Source organism: Staurois parvus, unplaced genomic scaffold (assembly GCF_062004578.1).
Source record: "Staurois parvus isolate SC_StPar_1 unplaced genomic scaffold, SC_StPar_1.0 ptg000120l, whole genome shotgun sequence".
Taxonomy (NCBI): Eukaryota; Metazoa; Chordata; class Amphibia; order Anura; family Ranidae; genus Staurois; species Staurois parvus.
In genome coordinates, this window is record NW_028317916.1 from 5,418,841 (window position 1) to 5,438,406 (window position 19,566).

The 19,566-nt window shown below is 39.2% G+C and overlaps 1 protein-coding gene across 1 annotated transcript in view; it reads right to left on the reverse strand.

Moving 5' to 3' along the window:
• The window catches only part of TSPAN12 (tetraspanin 12), a 213,719-nt gene that overhangs the window by 16,404 nt on the left and 177,749 nt on the right, over positions 1-19,566 (reverse strand). The window contains exon 7 of the mRNA XM_089672107.1: positions 18,419-18,562. Coding sequence (XP_089528233.1) covers positions 18,419-18,562 — 144 coding nt within the window. The remainder of the gene's footprint in view (positions 1-18,418; positions 18,563-19,566) is intronic.

Here is a 19,566-nt window from a genome sequence, read left to right on the forward strand (position 1 = left end):
GTATATGTTTCAATATTCCTTTGCATTGTTATAACATATCTTGGTAGTATCCCAGTTGGTGAATAAGTTAGGATGACATTCTGGGTACTAAAGTAAATTAACAAGCATACTGAACATGATTCCTGAGTCTATTTAGCTGATTGTAGACTGATGTTCAATGTGTACAATGTGGTTCTAGTTTGCCCAGCTTCTTGAACATTTAAATATTACTGCTTTTGTGCTTCTTTGCACTAAGGAATGCAAATTTAAAAATTTCATTAGAAAATAAAAGAAATTTAACCAATGAAAATAAAGCAATAAAATGCCAATTCACCAAGTGAAGCATTTGGTCAAGAAACTGTATGCTGTGATATCGAAGTAAAAAACATAGATGCAGATATTTATCATTGCAAACCTGTTCAGAGACCGAAGTCCATGCAATTGTGTATATGTGCTGGCTATGGCCACAGTGGACTTCTTCCACATAAACTGGTAAAGAGGTATTTTGAACCTCATACTACCTTCGCAAGTGGCGGAAAGCCAATTTAAGAATGCACCATTAATCCTGGTTTGGGATCCAAGAAATAGTTTAACGCATACAGGGATGCATAGCACTTTACAATTTAATATTATGTTTTATACCAAATATGGTGAATTATAGAAGAAACTGCATGTTAGGCACAAAAAGTAAGAGACCTTTCTATAACTCCTTCATCCTCTTTTGTGCCCTGTGGTGGTCAGACAAGAAGTTATACAGATTATTATGGTAAAATAGTTTTAATGTTTTACCGCTTGCCAGCATCCTACTGCCTGAACTTCTGGCAACTGAGTACATTGTCTTAAATGTTTCTGTAGCCTGGAAAGATCTTTGTGTTAGGTGTATCCATCCAAGATGGGGAGTTTTGGCTAAGTGCCAGCAAACCAAGCAAGATCATTTAAAAGTACATAAACAAGGTGTCCATCAAAAGCAGTTACAGAAAGGACCATGCAGTAAACTATGTATAAGTATAACATTAAACATAATTTATTATAATATTATTAATATTGAGTATTGCCAATTATAACAAAAAAAGTCAGTTGATAAAACACCAATATCCATCACCTCAGCATCACTATACTTATACATGGTTTACCGCATGGTCCTTTCTGTAACCGCTTTTGGTGGACACCTTGCTCTCGTACTTTTAAATTGCTAATAGCGTTTGGTTATTGGACCACACATTTATAGTGAAGCGGATACCTACAATATTCATAACCTCCTTCCCTATTTCTATTTATTATACCAAACAAGACAACCTACCAGAAAACTTGCAAGCAAGACTGCATTCAAAGCTTAAAGCCAAGTCCTGACAAAGTATAAACACATATATGGGAGCCATTTCACCTGTCAAAGGAACAAAGAAAAGAGGAGACTCTGGACTTATTATTATTATTATTATACAAGATTTATATAGCGTCAACAGTTTGCTCAGTGCTTTACAACAGGGGCGGACTGACCATTTGGAAACTCGGGCACTGCCCAAGGGCCCTGGGTCAGTAGGGGGCCCCATGAGATGCCCCTGGTACCTTTTTCATAAGGTTTTTTTAGTTTGGGCAAGGGGGTTAGGAGGGCCCTGCTCCTTGGAGCTTACAATCTAAGAGGCTTGAGTGCCAAGTGACCACAAATGTAGATGATTTTTTTTCTATAGACAGCAATTTTTTGGAAGAGGTGGGAGGAGGAGGGTATGAGTGGTGGGCAGGTAGCTAAAGAGGAGATTTAATACAATACAGTTTGAACACCTCTCTATCCTGGCCTGTGAATGGACAGTGAAGCAGCAGCAGCAGATGTAAATGGTAATTTCCCTTCTTCTATCAACATGTTTCTTAGTCATAGATGTTGATATCTAGAGAGAGATATACAGAATCAAGTACTGACTTTAGTTATATACATTATAGAGTTTTGCACCCTAGTGATCTATAAAGCAAAGAAACACATTTTTAAAATGGGAGTACTGTAATTCATCAGATTTATGTGTTCTTAATTATCATTGGAGGTTTTATATATTTATAACTTCAAAATATCATACACTCTGAAGATGTGCTGCTTGTTTGGAGTGCTAAAGCTAACAGGCCGAATGAATGAAATAACAAGCTATTACCTGCCTGAGCACTAAGGAAACAGCATAGAAATGTAACCCTATTCAAGGTTATTTAATGAAGACATGTAGAAAAATGAAAAAGATCCAAGACCCTTAGAGTTACTGTTTTTTCTTTGTTTTTAACCAGCTTTTAATATCCTTCATTTAAGGACAAGATTAGGAAACTGCCTGCACCTACCAGGGTTAGCACTCTCATCGCCCTCTTGCTATAGAGATAACATTCTACAACAAAGGCTGCTATTTTCAAAATATGCTGGGCTCGATTTTTTTTCAAACCTATATCTTTAGTGAAATCAACTAAAAAAACAAACTCATTTCTGAAAAAAAAAAAAAATAAAATGCAACCATATAAGGGCAGAGTTTTAGTTTAATTTTATTTCAACAATACACTCCAAGCAAATTTGGAAATATAACATATAAAATTAAAACAGTATTGAGTCCAAATACAAAAATGCAGCTTCCCAATTCTTAGATGTGGTGACTGCATTACTTTTCTTTTTTAGAATTTTTTTCTTTATTTTCACCTGGTCACCCTGCCAGTAAGTGCTATTTTTCAACTTCCTTTAACAGATCGAGTTGTCCAGCTTTTATTTAATTGTTAAAACTTTATCCGAAAAGAAAAAAAATAAGATGCTGCATCTGCTTAAAAAGTATTGGTTGGAGCTCGGCTTTAAGTCATGTAAGGAAATGACGGGTGCAAGGCGGTTCTCTCGTTCTGGGAGGACGTCATATGATGTCCTCCCACTCTTACCGTGCTGCACAGCGATCGGTGGTGCATTTCTCTCCTCACGAGCAGTCACACTGACAGCTCGTGAGGAGAGGAGAGACGGTAATCGGCATTCCTCAGAGGGGACATCTACACTGACCATCAGGGCACTGATGATCAGTGCCCTGATGATCAGTGTAGCCCCATCAGTGCCACCTGTCATTGCCCATCAATGCCATTTGTTAGTGCCCACCAGTGCCACATCAATGCCACATATCAGTGCCCATCTGAGCTGCCTTTTAGTGCCACCTATCAGTGCCAGTCAGTGCTGCCTATTAGTGCTGCCAGTCAGTGCTACCTATCAGTGTCAGTGAGTGCTGCCTATCAGTGCCAACTATCAATGCCCGTCAGTGCCACCTAACAGTGCAGCCTATCAGTGCCATATATGAGTACTTCCTTTCAGTGCCCATCGGTGATGTCTGTGAATGCCCACCAGTGATGCCTGTCAATGCCCATCAGTGCCACCTACCAGTGCCTCCTCATCAGTGCCGCCTATTAGTGCAAATCAGTGCAGGCTATCAGTGCCCACCACTGCAGCTTCATTAGCGCACATTAGTGAAGGAGAAAATTACTAATTTACAAAATTTTATACAATTTTATTTCAAAATGTTCAGTTGTTTTTGGTTTGTTTATCAAAAAATAAAAAACCCAGAGGTGAATAAATACCACCAAAATAAAGCTATATCTGTCTCAAAAAAATGATAAAAATTTCATATGGGTACAGTGTTGCATGTCCGCGCAATTGTCATTCAATGTGTGACAGCGCTGAAAGCTGAAAATTGGCCTGGGCAGGAAGGGGGTGAAAGTGCCCGGTAGGCAAGTGGTTAAAGTTGTTTTTTTTTTTCATTTTAGATAAGGAAGAGTTATAACCCCTGTTGGTGTAATTTTCAGCATCTGTGCCCTACTGGGGAGATTTCCCTTCACTTCCTGTCCCACAGCCAAAACAGGAAGTGAGAGATTATCCCTGAAAAGTAAGATAATTCCCTGGGGAGCCCCAGGTAACCAGAAATAGTGTCCCCATTGGAAAATGTTGCCTCTGTTACTTTTCTGGGGACAACCCAATTTTGTTTTCCATAATAGGGTTTTATTTGGTTTTCTCAAATGTTGTTACAGAAACAGAAAAAAAAACACATTGAAAAAGAACAATGACATAGTGAGAGTATCACAATATCATTTATAGGTGTTACAATAGAGTTTAGCAAACAGAGGAAATTAGGTAATTCCTAATAATCGTGATATTTCGTAAGATTAGTCAATTTAAAACATCTAGCAGAGATACTAAACATAGCAATTTCTTAAGTTGTAGTTTTAAATCAATTAGACCAGGGTTTCCAATTTTTATTAAATGTGGTGATTCTGTCGTTCAGATAGGCTAAAGATCTTTCATAAATGTAGTGAGTTTGAACTAGTTCAATGAATTCTTTTAATAAAGGAACTAGGCCTTTTTTCCAGTGTCTAGTAATGGTAAGTCTGGATGCAAGGAGGATATGTGTCAGCAGTACTCGATATTGAGTTGGATATGAGTCTATGTTAATATTCAGAATTGCTAGAGTGGGATTTGGTTGTTTTAGTATTTCAGTGATTTCTGATATCATATGAAAAATTTTATACCAATAGCTTCTAATGTTTTCACATGTCCATAGTATATGGCGTAGGGTGCCAGTTTGGCCACAGTTTCTCCAGCAATGAGGACTGTGTTGTGTTGAAAATTTAGCCATTTGGTAAGGTGTTAGATACCATCTTGTGGAGATTTTGTAAGTTAATTCCCAGAGGTTGACACATCTAGTTGCTAAGAATACAGTCCAAAATGCATATTTCCATTGTTTATTAGATATTTTAGTTTCTGACTAATTTTCCCATTTAATTAAGGGAGTAAATAAACACAATAAATAAATCAAATTTTAGACATATAATGTGCAACAAGGTCCCACTAATCCAAAAAAATGTCCAAAAAGTGTCCACAAATATCCCAAATATATTCACTCTTTTCATCCACTGAAAGGATTGGCTGCTTTTCCATCCAAAACGCACCTCGAAATAAGATATAAAAATATCTAGTGCATTACCTCAATAATAATAAAAATAACAATAATCACCCCGTGCAACCAAAATACACTTCAAAAACACTTTTAGTGAGAAAAAAAAAATAAAAATTTAATTAATTTCTTATAGTGCATATAATCATACACAACAAACTGTGAACACTCTGTGGTCACTGCAAATCAGTGTCTACCATCAACCAGCACACAGTAGTACTAAGTACTATTACCCTCTTATGAGTATTGAAAATGCTCAGACAATATTGTGTAAAAATATTCCTCCACCTCATCTTCCAAGATATTTATTTTCTTTCCAAGGTCCTCAGACCACATGGTGTTTGGTTGGAGAAGTTTCTAACCATGTCTGGAGCTGAAAATTCTAATTTTAAATGTAAGTGTTAAATAAAAGTTATCCATTTACTTGAAATACTAGTCCTGAGACCCTGTTTATCTCTATGAGGACCTTGGAAAGCAAATAAATATCACTTCAAAACACTAAAAGTGTTTTTGAAGTGTATTTTGGTTGCACGGGGTGATTATTGTTATTTTTATTATTATTGAGGTAATGCACTAGATATTTTTATATCTTATTTCGAGGTGCGTTTTGTATGGAAAAACAGCCAATCCTTTCAATGGATGAAAAGAGTGAATATATTTGGGATATTTGTGGACACTTTTTTGGACTTCTTTTTGGACATTTTTTTGGATTAGTGGGAACTTGTTGCACATTATATGTCTAACATTTGATATTGATTTATTTATTGTATTTATTTATTTTTCACATACATTATTGCACTTTCTAGGGAGAAAGTATTGACTTTTTGAGGTTTATAAGGGTATATATTGATTGAATAATTAAGGGAGTAGTTTTATTAAATTCTATTTTTTGTTGAAGAAGGTTGTAAAAGATGTAAAAGAGGGTTATACCTCTTGGTTTAGGGGTAGTGGAGCTATAAAACTGTAAATATATTTTGGGTATATAAATTGGGTGTTTTGACAAATAGTGACTTATGCGTGTTGCTCAGAGGAAGGGATATTAAATTCTGTCATAAGGAATTCAAACTGTTTGATATTGTTTTCTATACAAATATCCTTTATAGTTTGTACACCGTTATGTATCCATTTAGAAATATTCATGCTAGGCATTACAACTTTTAAGGCTGTTATAGGTATATGACAGGGTGATCTGAAGACAGCTGTACACAGGAGATTCGCTTGCAATCTGACAGACTTGGAGTGTTTTTGCAAGGAAGAATGGGCAAATATTGCCAAGTCAAGATATGCCATGCTGATACTCATACCCAAAAAGGCCGAATTCTGTAATAAAATCAAAAGGTGCTTCAACAAAGTATTAGTTTAAGGGTGTGCACACTTATGCAACCATATTATTTTAGTTTTTTATTTTTACTTCCCTCCACCGAAAAGCTTTCAGTTTGCTGTTCAACTGATTTGTACAGTTTATAGGTTACATTAACAATGGAAAAAGTTCTGACATTATTTATCTTTGTCTCATTTTTTTACATCACAGAAAACTGACATTTTAACAGGGGTGTGTAGACTTTTTATATCCACTTTAGCTGTTGTTTCATTTTAAGGAAAAATAACCCCCCCCCCCAAAAAAAAGAAGAAAGATAAGCTGGTACACAGGCTGGTACTTTCTTATCAAAAAGCCTGCTGCAGTGTGGTGAGTTTCCCTTTTACACTGATAACAGCCTATTACACATAAATCAATTTTCTGCCTCTCAAAGTTTTTCTTATCACCAAAGCCTCAAGGAGGGGTGAAAGAATGCAATAGGGGTGGTTATGTGTAGCCTACCTGCACTCCATTGAACCGTGGTGTAAATGGATAATTCATGAACCATTTAATAAACTAATGATGGTGTGGAAAACCCATTTGCCATAATATAGAGCAAGTGAGTGGAATACCCTTCCTATTTGTTTCCTTGTCTCCTCCTCTCATGCTCGTCTCCCGGACTTCTCCAGAGCCTCCCCTACCCTCTGGAACTCTCTAACCCCATCTGTCTGACTGTCACCTACGCTGGCCACTTTTAGGCGATCCCTGAAAACCTATCTTTTCAGGGAAGCCTATCCCGCCTTCAGCTAATAACCAAATCTTCTATTTCTCCCATCAGTTCATCCCCCACAGTTATTACCTTTTGTACCAGCAGCCCCTCCCTATTAGATTGTAAGCTCCCAGGAGCAGGGGCCTACTAACCTTCTTGTATTGAACTGTATTCAGTACTGCTGTATTGTCTCCCTTTATATTGTAATGTGCTGAGCAAACTGTAGGCACTATATAAATGCTGTATTATAATAATATTAATAATGATATTTTAGCACCCTTTTCCTGAAGTCCCCACCTAGTTATAAAAATGATAGGGGCCAGCATCAGCATGGCAGAAGTCCTGCATGCCTAGCACATCTACCATAGAGGTATGGTACCATATTCCTGGTGTACCAGGATGGAGGATGATCTGCAAGCCTAGAAAATGGGAATTACAAAAGTGGTAGATTTCTAGTGTGTAAGAGATTTGTATTTTTAATATGTAAAAAATTTCAAAGCTAATGTTACATCTGGCTTACGTTTTCAATAGTGTATTTATTTTTCCAATGTACTGCAATAGTACTTTGATGTAAGCTATAAATAGTGAGTATATCCTTAAAAAATTAGTAAAATGTGCAGCATTGCACACTATATGATTTACTTGTAGTTTGTTTACAAAAATTGGGCAACTATTTGTTGAAATTAATAGAGATCTCCTAAGTTATTACTCCTGGATACTGGCTAAAATCAAGAATTAATGCAATCCTGTACAATTTTCACTATATCTTTTTCAATTTAAAAAAAAGTTATGTCTTGCAAAATACCTTATCTTGCATATTTTTTTTTTTTTTTGCAAAGGTCTGGTAAAAAAACTTGTATCATACATGTTTTCTATACAAACAGCAGCATTTTCTGTGAACTTTCTTTACAATGTGATTGTAGCCTTTTGTGCATTTGACTCCAGCAATCATCCTGGATATAGCAATTTCCAGTAAGACATTTCAGCAATACAAATCTCATTTTGGTCTACATTTTCTACCCATCGAACACAGTGGGAATTTGATGAATTGCAGTAGAATTGAACACTAATCCTAAGAGAGTTATCATGAGCCTGCTTAGTATTGGTCTCCATTATTTGCTTTGTAGTTTTGTGCCTCTGGGGAGTTGTGCTATTCTTGTATTGCTTCCCAATCGAGGCTCTGGAATCTTGATTAAATTCTTACTTAGCATCTACTGCAAGATAAATTCTATTCTATCTAGGGATACGTAAACCTGTCTGGGTTCAGTTCGAGCCAGGTTCAACAAACCCAATGGGAAGTCTGTGAACCCTGAACTTGGCACTGAGCCCCACTGAAGTCAACCAGAGGCAAAACTAGCTATTTTTTTCTGGCCTTTTCAAGGCTAATAGGCAGATTATTTTGAAAGGGATATGTATCAACCAAAAAGAAAAAAATTTATTAAAAACTTCTATTCAGCAGGGGGAAGGTCTTACAGTCAGGTCCATAAATATTGGGACATCGACACAATTCTAACATTTTTGGCTCTATACACCACCACAATGGATTTGAAATGAAATGAACAAGATGTGCTTTAACTGCAGACTGTCAGCTTTAATTTGAGGGTATCTACATCCAAATCAGGTGAACGGTGTAGGAATTACAACAGTTTGCATATGTGCCTCCCACTTATTAAGGGACCAAAAGTAATGGGACAATTGGCTTCTCAGCTGTTCCATGGCCAGGTGTGTTATTCCCTCATTATCCCAATTACAATGGGCAGATAAAAGGTCCAGAGTTAATTTCAAGTGTGCTATTTGCATTTGGAATCTGTTGCTGTCAACTCTCAAGATGAGATCCAAAGAGCTGTCACTATCAATGAAGCAAGCTATCATTAGGCTGAAAAAACAAAACAAACCCATCAGAGAGATAGCAAAAACATTAGGCATGGCCAAAACAACTGTTTGGAACATTCTTAAAAAGAACGAACGCACCGGTGAGCTCAGCAACACCAAAAGACCCGAAAGACCACGGAAAACAACTGTGGTGGATGACTGAAGAATTCTTTCCCTGGTGAAGAAAAACACCCTTCACAACAGTTGGCCAGATCAAGAACACTCTCCAGGAGGTAGGTGTATGTGTGTAAAAGTCAACAATCAAGAGAACACTTCACCAGAGTGAATACAGAGGGTTCACCACAAGATGTAAACCATTGGTGAGCCTCAAAAACAGGAAGGCCAGATTAGAGTTTGCCAAACGACATCTAAAAAAGCCTTCACAGTTCTGGAACAACATCCTATGGACAGATGAGACCAAGATCAACTTGTACCAGAGTGATGGGAAGAGAAGAGTATGGAGAAGGAAAGGAACTGCTCATGATCCTAAGCATACCACCTCATCAGTGAAGCATGGTGGTGGTAGTGTCATGGCGTGGGCATGTATGGCTGCCAATGGAACTGGTTCTCTTGAATTTATTGATGATGTGACTGCTGACAAAAGCAGCAGGATGAATTCTGAAGTGTTTCGGGCAATATTATCTGCTCATATTCAGCCAAATGCTTCACAACTCATTGGACGCTGCTTCAGAGTGCAGATGGACAATGAGCCAAAGCATACTGCAAAAGCAACCAAAGAGTTTTTTAAGGGAAAGAAGTGGAATGTTATGCAATGGCTAAGTCAATCACCTGACCTGAATCCGATTGAGCATGCATTTCACTTGCTGAAGACAAAACTGAAGGGAAAATGCCCCAAGAACAAGCAGGAACTGAAGACAGTTGCAGTAGAGGCCTGGCAGAGCATCACCAGGGATGAAACCCAGCATCTGGTGATGTCTATGCGTTCCAGACTTCAGGCTGTAATTGACTGCAAAGGATTTGCAACCAAGTATTAAAAAGTGAAAGTTTGATTTATTATTAATATTCTGTCCCATTACTTTTGGTCCCTTAATAAGTGGGAGGCACATATGCAAACTCTTGCAATTCCTACACCGTTCACCTGATTTTTATGTAAATACACTCAAATTAAAGCTGACAGTCTGCAGTTAAAGCGCATCTTGTTCATTTCATTTTAAATCCATTGTGGTGGTGTATAGAGCCAAAAATGTTAGAATTGTGTCGATGTCCCAATATTTATGGACCTGACTGTATATGCAGCTGAAAGGGCAACATCTAAAAAAAAATACAAAGCCCTAAAATAACATGCTGGGGGGATGCCTTTAGGCTGCACATGTTTTTGCGAAATAGTATGATGTAACTTTTTAAAAAATAGTAACCGTACACATTTGAAAAAAAAAGAAAAGGAAAAAATGATGAGGAGTTCCATCTAAAATTCCACACAGCCTAGAAAGGGAGAGCAGTGAGCATGCGGCCACCCCTTCCTGTACCACACCAAGCCACATTTTATTGTGAAAGTGACCAGTACAAGGTACTGAATGAGTGGCTCAACTATTGACAGAAAAATAGATCTAGAAGGACTGAACATATAGGCACATAATGGGCAAACTGGAATAGTAAACCAAAAAAGGAGAATGAAAGATTAGACTATTAGTGATAAGTGAAAGAAAACAAGCATGAGACTAGCAAATTTTATCGACTAAGGAAACATGCCTGGCAGAAGCTATAACTTTTAAATCTCATGTGTCAAGCTTAAGGGCAGGCCCACAGTCTGAATTTGGCTTGCCAAGCCATTTCATGTGGCCCTCGCACCTCCCCTGCAGCTGCGACACCCCCCCTCCTTGACTCAGCAGTCGTCAGCAGACAGGAAAACAGATCACCTCCTATAGAGCCTGCACTTCTCAGTGAAGCCACAGCACCCCCCCCCCTCCCATTTCAGCCTCCCTCAGCATTCAGCAGACTCTGGCAGTGGACTCCAGTCTTCCCCTGGTCCTCCGCTAGACCCTGCACTTTCAGCTTCCCGCTCTGCCCCCAGCTTCTTCCTGGCAGCAGCACACGGTAAGGGGGTGCACTGTGAGGTAAGGGAGGGTGGGGGGAGTCTTGACCTCCTGACTTCTGATGTAAGAGAGGAAGGGGTGATCTGCACATTTGGAGAATATAATTATTATGAGAATAATACAATTCTATGGCAGTTGAAAAGGAGGGCTGCACAATGCTGGTATCATCCACAAGAAACGTTATAAGAGACTGCTCAGAACACCATGAGCAGTCTCCAATAAAGTTTCTTATGCATGAAGTAAGCTACATCATGCATACAGAGTGTGAGTGGGCTCCATGCCGGGCTGCACCTGTCCTCCACAACTTAAGTTTAAGTCTTCCATTTAACAAAGGCCACTGTTATGGACTACACACAGGGAGATCAGTGATATTTGTCTAGTTCTGGTAAGAATACAAGCCTCCTGCACTAGTCAATATCACAAATTCATTGGTTAAGGTAGGCATTGACTTCCCTGTTCAGTAGCAGTTAATCATTAGGTCGACTAGTAGAACAGACAAGCTGGAGAACTTTTTTTGATCAGAGGCTACAGCAACTCCCATTGCTGTCAGAGTGCAATGACTTGATAGGGGGAATTCCTCTTTCCACTTCGCTTTTGTGGTTGGAGAAATCTGTTTGTTTTTTTTTTCAGCCAGCTGGCTGAAAAAAGAAGAACCTTCTATACTCAGCCTTACAGCTTTTATAAATGAACCCTACTCATGCTTCACAAAAAATATTTGGCAAACAAGCAAAGTAAATTTACAGCCTTGTTTATAAAAAGTGATAAAGTAATTATTTATATTACTACCTAATTTCTCCAGTTCATAAATCTTCAATATTAAAAGTTGCAATGTGTTTTAAAGTATACAAAATGGTATACAATTGGCAGCAAAAGCAGAAATAAAAGTGCAAAGAACCAATTATGCCACTTTTAAAGCCCCCCTTCACTAAAAATCAAGAAATATACTACATTCAAGGCCAATTCACACTGAGTTGCGTTAAAATGTACGGAAAATGCATGTACATTTACATCCATTTAAGCTGCGTTTTAACGCGCACTAGCGTCCTTTGACATACATTTTGATGTCCATTGACATACATTTTGGCATCCATTGACATGCATGCGCAGCGTTATGGTGTGAATAGGACACATTGGAAGTTACTGTTTTTCAGGTGTCCTTCCATTGATCTGAGTTTTACACAGATCAACACACTGGTGTGAATTGGCCCTTAATGCTGCTATAACAGGATATCTTCTTGTGCTTTGCTGTAAATTGTGTGGTCACTGATAGCAATGGATAGAGTATTTACTACTATCCACATCAGGAATAAAGATGGAGCCTTACTATGCTTTCAAGAAAGTTGATTACATTATGAATGATGTCAGAGGTCAAAACAACTTTCTTTACTGCCTCAGTTTCTTGTCAGTCATCCAGGGCTCAATTCATATCAAGAATACTATACCTGGCAAATACAAACCCAGTGTAGATGCCAAGTGCCTGCAGCAAAGGCTTATACAGTCATAGCCAAAAATATTGGCACCCCCTGCATTCCTGTCAGATAATGCACCACTTCACCCAGAAAATTGTTGCAATTACAAATGTTTAGTCATTCTCATGTTTATTTCTTTTGTTTGTATTGGTATGGCACTTTCCACCCAAAACTCCAAAAATGGACTGGACAAATTATGGCACTTTCTCAAAACTGTAAGAAATAATTGCTTTCCAAGTTTGTGATGCTCCTGTACTTTGTAATTAAACTCACCTGTATCAATTAACAGGTGCTGACAATATAGAAATCACACCAGCAACCAGGTAAAATGGTGAAAAATTGACTCAACCTTTTTGTTGTGTGTCTGTGTGCCACATGGAGCATGGAGAAGACAAAGAGCAGCAAAAAATGGTCTGAAGATTTCAGAACAAAAATTGTGTGAAAGCATGGACAATCTCAAGGTTACAAGTCCTTTTCCAGAGATCTTAATGTTCCTGTATCCACTGTGCATAACATTGTCAAGAAGTTTACAGCCTATGGCACTGTAGCTAAATCTACCTGGACATGGACGAAAGAGAAATATTTATCAAAGATTGCAACAAAGGATTGTTTGAATGGTGGCTAAAGAACCTCGATGAACTTCCAGACAAATTCAAGCGGACCTTCAGGCACAGTGTACAACTGTGTCAGCTCGCACTGTACGTCACCATCTGAATGAAAAGTTACACAATGGTAGAAGACCCAGGAGGACTCCACTGCTGACACAGAAACATAAAAAAGCCAGGCTGGAGTTTGCCAAAACCTACCCAAGGAAGCCAAAATCCATTTGGGGGAATGTGCTGTGGCTTAAACAAAATTAGAGCTTTTTGGTAAAGTCCATCATTCTATTGTTTTCAGGAAAAGAAATGAGGCCTTTAACCACTTGCCGCCCAGCCACTGTAGATATATGGCAGCAGGGTGGCACTCGCAGGCAAAACCACGTTTTAAAACGTGTGTTTTGTAAACAAATAAGGGGCACGCGCGAGGCGCGCTGCCGCCCTATCTGTCCCGCCGATCACCGTCGCAGATGTGAGTCGCCGGGTCACAGCCGGTCCTTAGCGGCTGTTTCCCGGCGATCGGTGGCAAACAGTGACAGACAGCACAGCTGCAGTAGCTGTGCTGTCTGTCACTTCCCTGTCAGCTCGAGGATGAGCTGATCGAGAAAGAACAGCTTCTCTTTCTCGATCAGCCTTGTCCCATCCAGTACACACCCCCGCCCCCTAGTAAAACACTCCCCTCACTCCTATAACCCTTCCCTGCAAAATAAAGTTAACCCCTTCCTCCCCATTGCCATTAGTACAGTGTCAGTGTTTTTTTTTTTTTGCACTGATCACTGTATTAGTGTTTTTGGGGATGTCAGTGACCCCAAGTCAATACCCCCCAATGTCAGAATGTCCACCGCAGTCCCGCCATAAGTCGCTGGTCGCTGCCATAAGTCCCTGATCGCCGCCATAATTCACTGATCGCCACCATTATTAGTATAAAAAAAACCTAAAAATTCCAGTATCTTTCCCGCCATTTGTAAACGCTATAACTTTCACGTAAACCAATTAATTTACACGTATTGGGTTTTTTTTTTAGCAAAGACATGTCGCAGAATGCATTTTGGCAGAAATTTATGACTAAATTTGATTTTTGCATTTTTTGTTTACTGGACATGTTTTATAGCAAAAAGTCCAAAATATTGTTTTTTCCTCAAAATTGTCAGCCTTTTTTTTATAGCGCAAAAAATAAAAATCGCACAGGCGATCAAATACCACCAAAAGAAAGCTCAATTTGTGGGGAAAAAAAGGATGTACATGTCATTTATGTGCCGTATTGCATGACCGCGCAATTGTCCATTAAACTAGCGCAGTGCTGTATAGCAGAAAAATGGCGTAAATTGCAGTACTTATACCATAGTTTGTAGACGCTATAACTTCCACACAAAGCAATCAATATACACTTATTGGGATTTTTTTTACCAAAAACATGTAGCAGAATACATTTTGGCCTAAATTTATAACCAACTTTGAGTTTACTATATATTTTTTATAGCTGAATGTAAAAAATATTGTTTTTCTTCAAAATTTTTGACCTTTTTTTGTTTATAGCATGAAAAATAAAAAGCGCACAGGTGATAAAATTACACCGAAAGAAAGCTCTATTTGTGTGAAAAAAAGGACGTAGATTTCGTTTGGGTGCAGCATTGCATGACCGCACAATTATCAGTTGAATTAGTGCACCACCGATTAGCAAAAAGAGGCCTGGTCATTAAGGGGGGTAAATCCTCTGGAGCTCAAGTAGTTAAGGAAAAGAATACAGTCCCTACAGTCAAACATGGTGGAAGTTCACTGATGTTTTGGGGTTGCTTTGCTGCTTCAGGCACTGGATGTCTTGACCATGTGCATGGCATTATGAAATCTAAAGACTACCAAAGAATATGCAATAAAGGGCCTAGTGTCAGCAAATTGGGTCTCCATCAGAGGTCATGGGTCTTACAGCAGGACAATGACCCAAAGCACATGTCAAAAAGCACCTAGAAATGTTTTACGACAAAAGACTGGAGAGTACTGAACTGACCAGCAATGAGTCTCGACCTAAATCCCATAGAGCACCTGTGAAGAGATCTCAAAACAACAGTTGTAAAAAGGTACCTTTGCAATCTGAGAGACCTGGAGCAGTTGGAGAAAGAATAGTGGTCCAAAATTCCAGTAGAGAGGTTTTATTGATGGTTACAGAAAGCAATTGATTTCAGCTATTTTTTAGAAAGGGGTGTGCTACCTAATATTAAATTGAGGGTGCCAATAATTTTGTCCAGTCCATTTTTGGGGTTTTGCTTGGAATGTGTCAGATTTGACTTTTTGTTTCGCCACTTTTTTGTGTCATACCAAAACAAACAAAATAAACAAACATAAGCAGGCCTAAACATTTGTAATTGCAACACTTTTTTGGGCAAAGTGGTGCATTATCTGGTAGAAATGCAGGGGGGCCAATATTTTTTGCCATGACTGTAGGTGACATTTTTCTGGTCTCTATGAATTGTACAAACATGCCTTTTTCCTGGTAGTTTTGTCTACACTAGAAAAATGGCAAATAAGACGGTGAGGATCCTTTGAGGGGGTCCATTTGAAAGCATTTTTTACTGATTCTGTTTGAGTAGAGCAGTATAAACAGTGACATCAAAATAATTTAAAGCAGCTCATTTGGATGGGAAAACAAAATAGAGCATGTCACGATATGAGTTCTCTGCCAGCCCAGTTATTAATTCCTTGTTTCTTTAATCCATCCTGGCCATAGGAAGTGTATCCTCCAATTAGTATTCTACTCCTGTGTGCCAAAGGCCCCTAGCTGTAATTAACGCGCCCCCTCCACAAAAGGTCCCAAATTCAATTAGTGTATTCTCCCCACTGTTATCTTGTTTACAGCTACAAATTCAATTATTGTGCTTCCTTCCCTGTCCATCTTGCCCATTCTGGTTTGTGTCTAAATGTATATTCTTCCCCACTGTTATCCTGTTTACAGCTGCAAATCTAATTACTGTGTTTCCTTGACCATCCTGTCCAACCTGCTTTTGCCGAAATGTGATTGTCGCTATCTCCCCTCGGAGATAGCTGGTTCGCACCTCTCCGCAGAGAAGTGTGAATCTCCTGTGGAGGATATATGGGTCCCGGCGCCACAGGGACGCCACACGGTCCAGACGTTCGTATTGCACGAACGTTCATTCGCGCGCTTACGAACACCACCCGGACAAAGGTAGTGCCGTGTCAAGGGGGGTGTGCCTCATTGCCAAGGAACGAGGCACGCCGCCCACAGGCCTGCTCCATTACCAGGACGACCGGGAAGCGTCTAACACCGGTTTAAGAGACCGGTGCTAGTGTCTCCCGTTCGTTCTGCTGTGCAGCCACTCAGGGATCCCAGCTGTGGCGAAACTCTAGTGGCCAGACTCTGCCTGAGCCCCATTGGAGAAGGGGGACCCCAGAAGCCACATCAGCTCTGCCTGAGACCACCACACCAGACTCTGCCAGCCCCATTGGAGTGGGCGGGGACACCAGAAGCCACACCAGCTCTGCCTGAGATGCTGCCAGCTCTACCCAGGACTATCACACCAGCTCTGCGTGAGTGTATGTCTCCCCTGTGTTATCTGACCTGTTTAGGAACTGCCTCATACCTCCCTGTTGGATTACAAACTGCTGTAGAGAGTTTAACTTTGCCCACCGGGGCTGGATTACAAAATATTTTGGGCTCTCTCTCTGCACTACTCCTCATTGAGTGACTGTTGTCTGTTTTGATAAAGCTTTAAGTGTTTGCCATCTGCCATGTGTTTTCTATCCTGCCTACCCTCTGTCACAGAGCAAAACACCAGTGAAAGGTAGTACAGAGGAGATTTTATACATCCTGAAAATAAAGACAGCAAACTATAGTGAGAAACCACAGGAAAGCCAAATCCAAATGTCAAGTCAGAAAAGAGAGCAAAAAGACAGTCATATTTGCTTTTATAATTTAAACTGTTAAGATGTTGGCATACATAGGTATAGGTTGTCTACCTCATCTGACACTTAGTTAAAACCGCTTTCCCGCCGTCCTCTAGCAAAAATACTGCTACAGTGTAGCAGGGCTGCGCAAAATCACGTGTATATATACACATGATTTTGCATTTCTGCCATTGGCGGCCTTGGCTGTCAATCACTGGGTTCCAGACGGTGATTCCCTGCTGGCACCCGGCGATCGCTGAGTATCACTGACAGGGAGAGACCTGTATGTAAGCAATACAGATGTCTCCCCTGTCAGCTCCTGCTCATTGCTTTGTATTGCTCTGCATAGCATAGCAGAGCAATACCTAGCATAGCATAGCAAAGCAATACAAAGCAACGTGCTTACACAGTGAAACAGACACACAGCACACAACACACAGTTAACCCTTTGATCACCCCAGATGTTAACCCCTTCCTGCTCAGCACCATTAGTACAGTGTCAGTGATTTTTATTATCACTGATCACTGTATTAGTATCACTGTGGATGTCAGTGACAGTTAGTCAGTTCCCACTCAGTGTCAGAATGCCCACCACAGTCCCGCAGTAACCACCACCATTACTAGTATATGAAAAAAAAAATTCCAGTATATATACCGCCATTTGTAGATGCTAAAACTTTCACGTAAACCAATTAATTTACATGTATTGGGATTTTTTTTTAGCAAAGACATGTAGCAGAATACATTTTGGCCTAAATTTATGATGAAACTTGATTTTTTAAATTTTTTTATTAGACAGGTTTAATAGCAAAAAGTCAGAAATTTAGTTTTGTTTCTCAAAATTGGAAGGAATTTTTTTGTTTATAGCGCACAAAATAAAAAACGCACAGGTGATCAAATACCACCGAAAGAAAGCTTCATTTATGATTAAAAAATGGACACAAATTTCATTTGGGTGCAGTGTTGCAATGACTGTGCAATTATCAGTTAAAGTAACACAGCGCAGTATTGCAAAAACTGGCCTGGTCAGGGAGGGCGGTAAATCCTCTGGAGGGCACGTGGTTAAATTGGTGTGTGGATCATGAAAAACTGACAACTTATGGCCTACATACATTGATTATATGAAAACAGAATTTCAGTTTAATATTCATATTTAAGGTCATAAAAGCAAATATTCATTAACTCAAAAGTCAAACAAGTACTATTTTCTAAGGCCTTGTTAGTTGCTGCCGTCTCAGGATACTTCAATATTATTATTTGTTCACAATGGTATCATGTTGTTGTTTTACAGAATTCTTCTGTGAATACTGCATGGGAAAGACTTTGAAGTAAACTTCACACAGAGCAAGAGGTCTAAATTACAAATGAAATAAAATCCTTTAATGAATAATTCCCACTCATGAATAATTGCTCTATACATTACATTGGCTGGCTGATATAAACTATTTCCACATATAAAAAGCAGGCAGTCTGTTATTTCGTTCTGATTTTCTGCAGGATATCTAACATTTGATAAAATTATCAGATGTGGTTAGAAATGCCTACCTCCTGATACAGATCGCTAAGATCTCCATGATGTGCTTGTTTAGAGCATCCTGGGTATTCTTTCACGCAGCAGGAATCAGGGGGCCAATCCATCTCTGTCATCTCCAGCCAATCAGTCAAATACACCACTCCACAGCACCTGAACTGTTAAAAAGAAGTCAATACTATTTATCTCTCACATAACTGTTCCACACATCATAAGAAATAAGCTCAAAGCAAATATTTTCCAGCGGAAAAAACTTGCCATGTATTGACAAAACCATTCTGCATAAAAGTAGCATTTAATTCTTAAACAAAGCTTACTCCTGTACAAAAATTTAAAAAATGTTTTTTTCATTACTTATTCAAACTTTTGGAGTTTTGATTACACTTTGTTTCGAAAATCATCTTCATATATTGTTGCAGTGTAACGCACATGCATTTAAGTAAGGTATTATGCTCATTTACAAGCTCAGTGTCAGCCAGACCATTCATTGTGTTCACAACTGTGAATTAGGTGCTATAATGCAAATGTGTTGTGGTGAATGCATTGTGGTGCACTGTGTATGTGCAATAGGACCCATTCAAAATCTCTGCAATACAAAATGTTGAATATTTATGAAAAGATAGCCACACTGCAATACAGGAAGTGTTTGCCTCCAAAGTTGATATTACAGTGTTGAATGAACATTGGTATATTGACGCATAAAACAGTTCCTTGCATACCTGAAGAATTCCAGTGGCCAACATTCCCATTCCTAAGCCAATAGTTTCCTAGTTGTCATCATGACAAATTTTATATGATGGCAGCCAGTTCTTAGCAGGTGTTCCTTTGCGAGACCCTGAGAAGAGGACAAATGGGGAACCAGTCTTCCTGATGGAAGCTGTTGCTTTGAGGTAGACTGACTACTAGGCAGAGAGATTTCCTTTTGATCTTCTGATGCAGGGTATAAGAATGGCAAGACTATGGGGTTGATTTACTAAAGGCAAACAGACTGAGCACTTTGAAAGTGCAGTTGCTCCAGAGCTTAGTAAATGAGGTGAACCTTCACTCAATACTCAATCACATGCAAGAAACATTAAAAAACAGCATTTTTGCTTGCACAGGCTTGAATGATGAAAGTCAGCAGAGCTTCTGATCATTTACTAAGCTTTGAAGCAACTGCTCT